Source organism: Austrofundulus limnaeus, unplaced genomic scaffold (assembly GCF_001266775.1).
Source record: "Austrofundulus limnaeus strain Quisiro unplaced genomic scaffold, Austrofundulus_limnaeus-1.0 Scaffold0, whole genome shotgun sequence".
Classification (NCBI taxonomy): Eukaryota; Metazoa; Chordata; class Actinopteri; order Cyprinodontiformes; family Rivulidae; genus Austrofundulus; species Austrofundulus limnaeus.
Genome location: NW_013952402.1, coordinates 9,216,313 through 9,225,997, shown reverse-complemented (window position 1 = coordinate 9,225,997; position 9,685 = coordinate 9,216,313). Strand labels below are relative to the sequence as shown.

The window sequence follows — 9,685 nt, the reverse complement described above, 5'->3', positions numbered from 1 at the left end:
GGTATATATTTGCTGTTTTACATGATTGTTGAATGAAATTAACATATTAATTTATTGTAAAAAATATTACAGATAGTTTGTGAAACAGATCCAGTTGGGCTTGCTGTTTATCTATTAGTTTCTATGGAGGCTGTGAGCTGTTGCCCTGTTAGGTCTCTGTTTCTGCTCCTCCATRCTAACAGTGGACGAWATGGGCGGGGCTCAGTCTAGTGTTCCTMTTCAAGTYTATGTACAGTTTCCAACGTATTGTTAAAACAACAGGAATATTTGGACGTTTCACCCCTCACTATAAAACTTGCTCCCATTTTAAAGAAAATTTGTCTGGCTTGTGGACATTTTTTGAGTTTTTTCCCTTTAAGTTTTAAAAGCGAAAGACTAATTTTAGTAAGGTCAAATTTGGTATCCTGCATATTTGTTGGTTTGGTTAGCCAAAACTTTTCTTGATGCTCAGCTCTTTGCTTTGCCTCAAAACACAATGCTGACTGTGTGCGTGTTTTTTTTTTAAAGGGAGCTCACAAGAGACTCGTTCAACCTGAAAGAGACTCATAGATTTAACAAGGTCAGCAGAGGAACCACAAAATGAGAAACCAAACCACTTCTTACAGGAGGAGTCCTACAAACACCTCCTACAGGCCCAGACAGACTGGATCCAGCTTTCACCGCCGAGCTTGTCTCTGTTTGTCCACCTGGTTCTCTTTGGCTCAGGCTAGACTGAGACGAGTCTCACGGTCCCCTCCTTGCATGTGCTTTAGCTCGACGCTGTTTGCCGCTTGACGGAGCACATCTGGAAAAAGGCAAAGCGGAACGTACATAGGCAGGGCTGCATTTGGCGTTCGAGCTCCGCGTTACTTCTGTCATGGGAGTCATTTATTGAGAAAAGAAACTAGAAGTTTGGTTGCAGACTTACAGTATATGTGACACATTCCTCTCATTCATCAAAGTAAATACCTAACGTGTTGTAAGTGAAGGGTGAACACATTCATGACTGAACAGAAACATGATATCTATCTGTGACTCAATCAGTCTACATTTACCGGTAATGTTATTTCAGCATTCAGTTTTTTTTTAAAGCTCGCTAAGATGAGTTTTTGAAGATTTAGATAAGATAATGCTTGTTTGGTGAGCCAGTTGTCAAACTGAAAATATTTGAAGGCAGCTGACTCTGCTTCACAGATGATATCTATGATTTCTATTTAAAGGGGACAAGTCCTGCAAAAAGTACTTTTCTTGCAATTAAAAGMCTTTTTTRTGTACTTGTCTCTAGGAGTGCAGAATATTTAGTCTCTCACGGTGCTGCATAGATACATTTATGTTCTGTTTGGGTCATATTTTTCCAAGGGTGAGTTTTTTCCTATTTTTTATTACGTTTTYTGAACTACTACATTACAGTWTTTGCGACTGAACTGCCAAATAAGATCTGGACAGCATCAAAATGAGTTGATTTGAAACACAACTCAGAAAAAGGGATGAAAGAGGGGCTTGTGGAGTTACAATAAGGAGGAACTGAGACCAAAAATATTGCAGTTCCACTTTAGACCCCAAATGAATGGTTTAAATTTAAAAAAATAAGGATTTAAAAGCCTGATTTGTCTCCTTTTATGGCAGTGACAGAAAACACTTTTTCCTGCTTTTTTCAATAAATGTATTTGCTAGACTTTTAAACAGTTCACATGAAATATAATTTAAAGCTTATAGTAACTAGAAAATGTTTTTTGAATCKTGCTATTTGTCGTGTCATTTATTGATCTGTTCTTTACAGATGCGAATCCTCGACAAATTCCCAATTGAGGGAGGACAGAAGGACCCCAAAAAGAGAATCATTCCTTTTTTGCCAGGTGATGAACATTAGTACCTGCATATTTAGTTTGACTGTCACTATTATCCGTTTTCAGTTTCATAAGCTACTGCAGGGTTTGGGTTTTCTGTGAGACCTTTGGAAACTGCTGTTTGTTGGTTCTCCTACACTCTCCATCGCATGGCCTACCACGCCGCATTGTTTTATCAGCTTCCATATGCCGCCCAGGCCAAATCAGTTTGTGGTCAGCCATGTCAGTAGGAGGTTACAGCCTGAGAAGGATTTGTCTTTTCTGATGAAGTCTTTGTGAGCCAGAGCAGAGGAGAGCAGTGAAGAGAGAGCCTTTGTTGTGGCTCGAGCCTGGTCTGTGTCGTGTGGAGCTCTCAGCTCAGCGTGGATTTAGCTGTGTTCTTTTAGCTGCAGAAAATAAAGAGGCTGCTATAGTGGAACTCAGTGAAGGGGGTTAAGTGGTTTGTGTGGCGGTCTCGTAATTCTGAGGCTGCAAGTTTGAGCCCAGGTGGTTTTCAGTAAGGGCATGCAGCTTAAAACAACTGCTAAACGTAAATGCAAATTCACTTGCTGTGGTGACTTCTGGAGCAGCTGAAATAAGAACAATTRTGAAATTAAAGCTATTAGCTATTACTCAAATTTATTATAGTCAAAATATTCCTTGAGATGATCTTTTTCCATCTTTTTCTTCCACATATTTTTTTCGGCGTGCATCTCGTTCTGCAAATTTTGTGCTAATTCGACAATTCATGAGTCAAAACTTTCAGCTTCTTCAGGACATTCCAGCTATGACTTTTGGTATTTTTGTATACTTTTTAGCCCTTTAGGCCACTTTTTTGTTCCAACTGAAAATGAATGGAGCCGTCTTCAACATCCTTCAAACACTTCAAAATAGTTAAACCTTTCCTGCACTTTTCACATTTTCTTCTGGCTATGCATTTTGTTTTTACTCTTTTGTACTAATTTTAGCTACTTTCAGCTTCGTTTTTGATAACTTTAGCTTTTTTCTGCTTTTCAGCTATTTTTATGCCTTTTTTTAGCTAGTCTGTTAATTAAATTTTTTATGCTTCTATCTTTTTCTGTCGGCTAATGTAGTCGTTTTAATCTTCTTTTAGCTGTTTTCTACAATTTAAGCTACTTTTTAGCTATTTTCAGCTAATTGTGACTTTTTCAGCTAAATTAACCTTTTTGTGATCATTTCAGCTACAAAAAAAGTACTATTCATAGTAACAGGACTCAATAAAACTTTTATGATAATAGTAGGTTAATAAATGAGCAAATTATTTTTGATCAGGAGCACAAAACTAGTGAATGAATGAACAAAACAGCAGGAGTAACAAAGCTACAATTCAGAAAACAAAACAAAATACCAGATCTGCATTTTTAAAATGTATTTATATTTATTTAACTTATCTCTGTTTGTTTCCAGGTAAAGTCTTGTTTCGCCGCAGTCACATCAGAGACGTAGCTGTCAAAAGACTGAAGCACCTGGATAATTACTGCAAAGTATGTAAGACTTTTTGTACWACTCGTTTACTATTTTCTTCCTTGTTGTGAAGAGTCTTTTTTTTTTCGAAGGCAGGCTTCAAAATTTATCTTCTCCGCCAGCCTCAACAGGAAAGCAACCGCTCTGTGTGACGGTCACGTCCTGTCAGAGATGTAAATAGGCAGCTTACAGAGGAAACGAGGGAAGTAGGGCACGCAGGAATAAGACTGAATCAGCACATGTGAAGTACAGTCGTGAGTGCAGACGTGTCCTTTTGATGTGTGTAGGTCCGAGAAAGAATTCAGGTGTGTTGCCAGGCGTTTTGTTTGTTAAGAATTGAACGTGAAAGATAAAAWTTTTTTTATTATCATGATGTTTCCTCATTCACTCAGTAGGTCGATGCAGTTATGTCAAAACATGGTTTGAACTCACATCACCAGGCCTTGCACTCACACAACCCCGTGTGTGTTCCTTTGTTTTTACTCCCCTCTCTTGGCTCGAAGCCGTCTTCCTTCCCCTCCACACCCTCCACATCTTTGGCTGGTCTTCTGATCTGTAGGAATAATAYAGGTGTGATAAACTGGTGAGACGAYCAGCTGCTGAAAGTTTTGGCCAACTCTTGTCTGATAGGATCCTAACTGTTCAGTACTGGGTCGTCTTTACCAGAGCTCTGGACTGCAGGTGGGCCAGTTCATCATCTGGACTGTTCAACTACAAAACGATGCTGTTATAACAGATGCAGTGTTTACCATTGACTTGCTGGAATATGCAAAGCCTTCCCTGAAAAAGACGGATGGATGGGAGTATATATTACTCTAAAATGTACAGATATGTTTTTGCATTGATGCTGTCTTTGCACATGCGTACGCTTCCAATGTTATAGTCATTAATGCATCCCTATACCACCAGAGAGGCATGTATTAGAACTGAGCTCTGATCACAGGCCAGATGGTCCCTCTCTTTTTTATTTCTAAGATCCAACATAAAACACAGTTTTTAGAAGCAGTATTTGCAGACAGGCGAACCTCTTCTTACACTTCTAAAAGATTAAACCTCTAAAATGCTCTTTTTATACTTTTGATGACTATTTGACAATTAACCTATTTAGTTTCAAAACACCCTTTTAGCTGTTTCCTATTTGTACCACTTAATTTTAGACTTTTGTCTCATCTCTTTTACAATGTGTTGTTACAAAATTCTAATTAATTTAAAAAAAAAGAACAATTTCTCAGTTTAAACATTTATGTTTACTACGTTTTCTAGTGAATTAAAAATGGATTTGGATTAGCAATTTATTTCCGTTCTGTATTTATTCATATTTTTATACTTGATGCTTCTTTCATGTTTTTTGTTGTAACCAGTAGCATGTTTTCCTTTTCTTCCCACAGGCTCTGATGAAACTTCCTACCCCCATTTCCCAAAGTGAGGAAGTTCTTAACTTCTTTGAAACCAAGTCAGAGGACCTCAATCCTCCCACAGAGTGAGTAACTGGGACCGTGACGAACTGTGTGTTCAGCGTTAGCTTCCCCTCTGTCACATGAGCTGTTAAAGCCTGACACCGCCTTCACAGCTGGGACCTTTCATTCACGTTCCTGMATCCTGATCCGCAGTCTCTGCTTTGTCTGGGATGATGGATAGGTTCTGGTTCGGAGGCGCTGCGTTTTATTAATAATGATTTCAGCGAGGTGACATCTGATGCCAGAGCAAACGAGGAAGGATCAGAGGAGTCRGGAGTTCGTCTCAGGGCAGAAAAGGCTTTCACTCAAGTCATTTGTCATATTCAGTTTTGAAGTCAGAGTGGAGTAATTACAGCCTAGGCGGGCTGCAAGGCTACTTTTTGTTTTTGTATTGGTTTGTCCTTGTCGTGTATGTTAATTTCTACGCAAAAAAAACACATTATTTATATGAAAATGTGAATTTGTTCTTTACAATTTAGACCTTGCTTTTTTTTGAGAAACTRGGAGAAAATGTTTAAGTGACCTCTCAGCCCCCACCAGGCCCATCCTTCTCTAACCCTTCATGCATTTTAATCCCACTTCAAAGTAAGAGCCTCATGTTGTCTTAGACACAGCCCAGCGCAGCCTGAACTGAGACATTAAGGTCTAAAAGKCAGACCGCCCACGCAGTCCTTTTTCACTCGGGCTGCATCTTTGAGTATCAGCTCTGTCACACGTAGTCGAGAGCACAAAACACGTTTTTAAATTTTTAAGTTTGTGTATTTCAGAAAAAAGACAAAATACTTTTAGCACGACAACTGCTAAAAAAAAGAGAATGATTTCCTTTAAATGGTAACGGAAAACAGTTTTTCAGAATTAAAATCGTAAATATTACATTGACTTTCCTCTGATTAGTGTTTTTCTCCTAAACGAATCTACAGAATCTAATTCTAAGTAGGTTATGTTTTTTTTCACTTCAGTGAAAAAAAAGGACTGACAATGTAGGAGTCATAAGAACTATTAATAATAACAAAAATATTATTAATATTTTAGAGTGTACGTAATCTATCTAATGTTTTAAATGATGCTGAAAATGATGTGTGTTATGGATGTACCAACAGAAGAGAAACTTGTCTCCTTTCACAAGTAAGCAGATTTAATCTTCTTTACCTCACTGTGGATGTGATCTGACCAAAACTGAAGCTAATAAGTTAAAAATTAAAATAAACTTGTAAATCTGGTTTTTTCACTGCTAATTATTGAACAGGTTAGCAGATATTAGCTTGTGCAGTTTATTATACAGAAACCCAAATTATWAAATTTTAGGCTGATGTGTCATCAGGTAAAAATTTACATTTAACTTTTTTTAGGTTTTATTAGACACATCTAGCTAAAGTCAATAGAAACAAGTTTAATCCTATAACTGGGTATGCAGAGAACATTTTAAAGTGTTGACTGGTAAATATTTATTATTTATGACAGTAAGAAATAATATTCTTTATTATTAGTGTAAGTCATAATTTTTCAACTTTCTAAAAAGTCTAAGTTACTGACTGACTTCAGGTCTGCTTTAGATNGCTTTAGATCATTGATATTTATAAATTATAGATTTTTTTTCTGGTATATATCTGCTGTTTTACATAATTGTTGAATGAAACTAACAAAATGATCAATTTCTTGTAAAAACAATATAACAGATAATTTGTGAAACAGATCCAGTTGGGCTTGTTGTTAATCTAATAGTTGCTATGATGACTGTGAGCCCTGTTAGGTTGCAGTTTTTGCTCCTCCATGTTGTCACTCATGCTATCTGTGGAGATAGGCCAGGCCTCCCCTAGTGAAATGTATTCAAACCCATGAGTCCATCATCCAACACTGCCATCTAATGTTCAACAAACAAACAAACAAAGGCAGTAACATGCTTTTACCACCAGAGGGCGCCAATTAACATGCTTTTTAAACAAACTAACATTTTTTCCCTAACTAGAAGTTTTTAAATTACTGCCATCTCTGATTCTAATCATGTAAAAAAAATACACAAATTGCACAAGATTTTTTTTTACTTTTATAGGATTGGAAAAAAAATATTATTAATAAATTAATTRCTATTTAATTAATACTAGTTTCGTATCCTAATGAGCTACATAAAAGATCTGCAACAGATATAAAACTAATCTAGCAAGAAAAAAGTGGAATAACCACCACAGTTTATAAGTTCATGCAAGAAGTTAAAGAACTTGTTGAACTTTTCATTTTGCCTTTTGTCATTTGACAGATGCATTTYTTCCCTTTTAATTTAATGTAATTTTTTTAGTTCAGACTTTAATATTGTCTCGACTTTCCTATTCAAAACATTTAATCATGATTTTGGTATCAGCTTTCAGCACATGCATGTTCTCATACACCTCATTTTGCTCTGGATTACCAACTCTGGATATAGTTGTGTACTTAATCCTAATTATAATAGTAATAGCCAAGTTTTATCCTCAAATTTAAACAAGGTGTGCAGCTTTTTACACTTAAATAATCTCTACTTTTATATGTGAGAACAATATAATAATACCTGGATCACAAGTACGAGGTAATTAATTTGACTTGTGTGCAACTGCATTTGTCTGACAGTCTGTTTCACTCTACAGCCTAAAGGTTAATATGACATCAGCTTTTCAGCACAAGGGGAATGATTAGTAGTTGATTCGTGGTCAAAAAAATAAAAAAGCATTCTTTGACACTGATGTCAGTGGGCAATCGTGGCCAAGCTTCTTCTTTTTTTTTTTTTTGCTGCAAACTGGAGCGAGCATGCGGGGAGTTTAACGGGCCTGTGTGCGCTCTTCCAGCAGCGCTGTTACCTCTCACTCAGAACCTCCTGTTCTGTTTTTTTCCACCGAACACGTCAGCCCTCAGCTTTATCACGGTGATTTGCTGCCCRATGACGGCGACCCACTGACCGCAGAGAACAGAGGTTAATCCTGCGGAGGGAAAGCCGGGTTCACGCAGGAGTGTCTCTGCACACATTCCAGGCCCACCTAGAAAAAGTAGCTGCTGCAATGTTTATCATTTAGATTCTTTTGAACTTTTACTTTGAAATGGTGTTTTGTCCCTTCCACGTGCTTAATAAATACGCTGACTTACACAGTGAAGCACACAAGTTGTTATCTAAAGGTTTAAACGCGTCCCAAAAGGCTTGACAACAGTTTCTTAATTGTTTAAAACGTGTGGACGTGCCCTTTCTCTCCTCTTAGCTGTTAGATTTTACSGGTGACAGAAGGAGAGCGCGCGGAGCCAAAGCTGTGCGCTCACTCTTCCTCCTCCTGGGAGGAATATAACTCCACCTCTGTGTTTGCGCTGAGGGTCGCGAGCGAGCACGGCGGGTCAAGCATTTGCTTCATCCTCGTCGTTTCTCCCCGAGCTTCAGCTTCAGCTCCACCCAGTCCGATTCGGGCCAAAAACAAACGCTGAAATCAAATTGCGTTTTTTAAAAAAAAAAAACTTTCACACCAATAACGTCACTCAGCAGGAACGATGAACTGTAAACTGTAAACATTTTACACAATGTCAGTGCTTATTGTGTAAATGCTGAATCAGCATTCATGCTATTGTTGTCCTTTTTTTTTTCTTTTGTCTTGTATTCTTTGCACTTTTTTAGTCATCTATTTATCAAAATGYTCAACTCCTCCTTATAGGCCTACAGCCCTTCTGACTGCATCAAATCAAATACAGAGCATGAAATATATTGTTGCAACATTAAAATAAAAAGAAAATACAATTTTCATTCAACTTGTATACATTTCTTAAACATTAAACTGACCAAAGTTTCACTTGAAATGTAAACTCTGACACACTGAATGAAGTATTGATACTGGTATCGGTTCTAGTTATTGGAGCACTTTGTACGTGTATGAGTACTTGTATAAAAGTGCTGGTATTGGTACTGATACTGATACCAGTATCTGTATCAGTGCATCTATTTCTGTCTTCTTAGGGATCATTTTGCTATTTTTATCTTTTAACTARATTTTTGCTTGTTTATGCTGTTCTGCTACTTTTAGCTTAAATATATTGTTTTGCTGCTTTTAAATTCTAGCTAACCTAATGCTATTTTAGCTTTTTGTACTGTTCATATTTCAGTGATGTCAGAGTGAAATAATAGTTTTGTTTTAGTCTCCAAAAGCAAACATTTTTTTTCCAGATTAATCCACATTAAACATTACAAAACAGCCATAAGTGGTTTTCTAATCTGAGCTGATGAGCTGGCAAATGTTGGATACGATTTATCCAACCATGTGCTCAGATCCTTGACTAACGGTGGCTCCAGTCCTGCTGCTGGCCCCACCAGAGAGCCAGGTGTCTGTTTCCATCTGTGTCAAAGCTCAGCTTCTCATCAGTCTTCTCCCACAGCTGCTCAGATACCTAAATGAGCGCAGGCAGTCAGCCCACACGCCCTATGTGGTTTGCGATATTTACACACTTCCTTCTTCTGAAGCATCCTTATGCGTCTGCAGCAGAGATGATGAAGAATGATCGCTCATTCTGAACTGACAGCACCTTAATGAGTAACTAATGATGAGTTTATCATGCATTCAGTTTGAGCCTTCTGACAAACTCTGTTCACTTTGAAACTGCCCTAAAATGTCTTGGCAGACTGGAGCAAAGCTGTCAGTGGAAAGACACAGAAATTACAATATTTATTCTGTATAATAATAATGCAACACAAAGCATTAAAATAAAAGGGAAAGCAGAAGTGTGAGCAAAGAAAGAAGCAAAAACATAAAAAGGTATTTTCTGAGAAAATGCAGTGTGAATAATACTGGTGATGAACCTGAGTTACAGTTCAAACAAGCAAGACAAAGGCAGAAACAATCAAAACATATGCAAGATTTAGAAAAAAATGCAGCTCTGTATCTAAAAGCTAAATTAGTATAGAAGCTAAAAGCTTCAACTAACAGAAAAATAGTTAAC

At 37.4% G+C, this 9,685-nt stretch overlaps 1 protein-coding gene across 2 annotated transcripts in view; it reads left to right on the top strand.

Moving 5' to 3' along the window:
* LOC106513395 (SH3 and PX domain-containing protein 2A) overlaps window positions 1-9,685 on the top strand; it is a 75,805-nt gene that overhangs the window by 22,475 nt on the left and 43,645 nt on the right. For both annotated transcript variants that reach the window (XM_014002204.1, XM_014002211.1), the window contains exons 3-5: window positions 1,760-1,835; window positions 3,234-3,310; window positions 4,679-4,770. In XM_014002204.1, coding sequence (XP_013857658.1) covers window positions 1,760-1,835; window positions 3,234-3,310; window positions 4,679-4,770 — 245 coding nt within the window. The remainder of the gene's footprint in view (window positions 1-1,759; window positions 1,836-3,233; window positions 3,311-4,678; window positions 4,771-9,685) is intronic.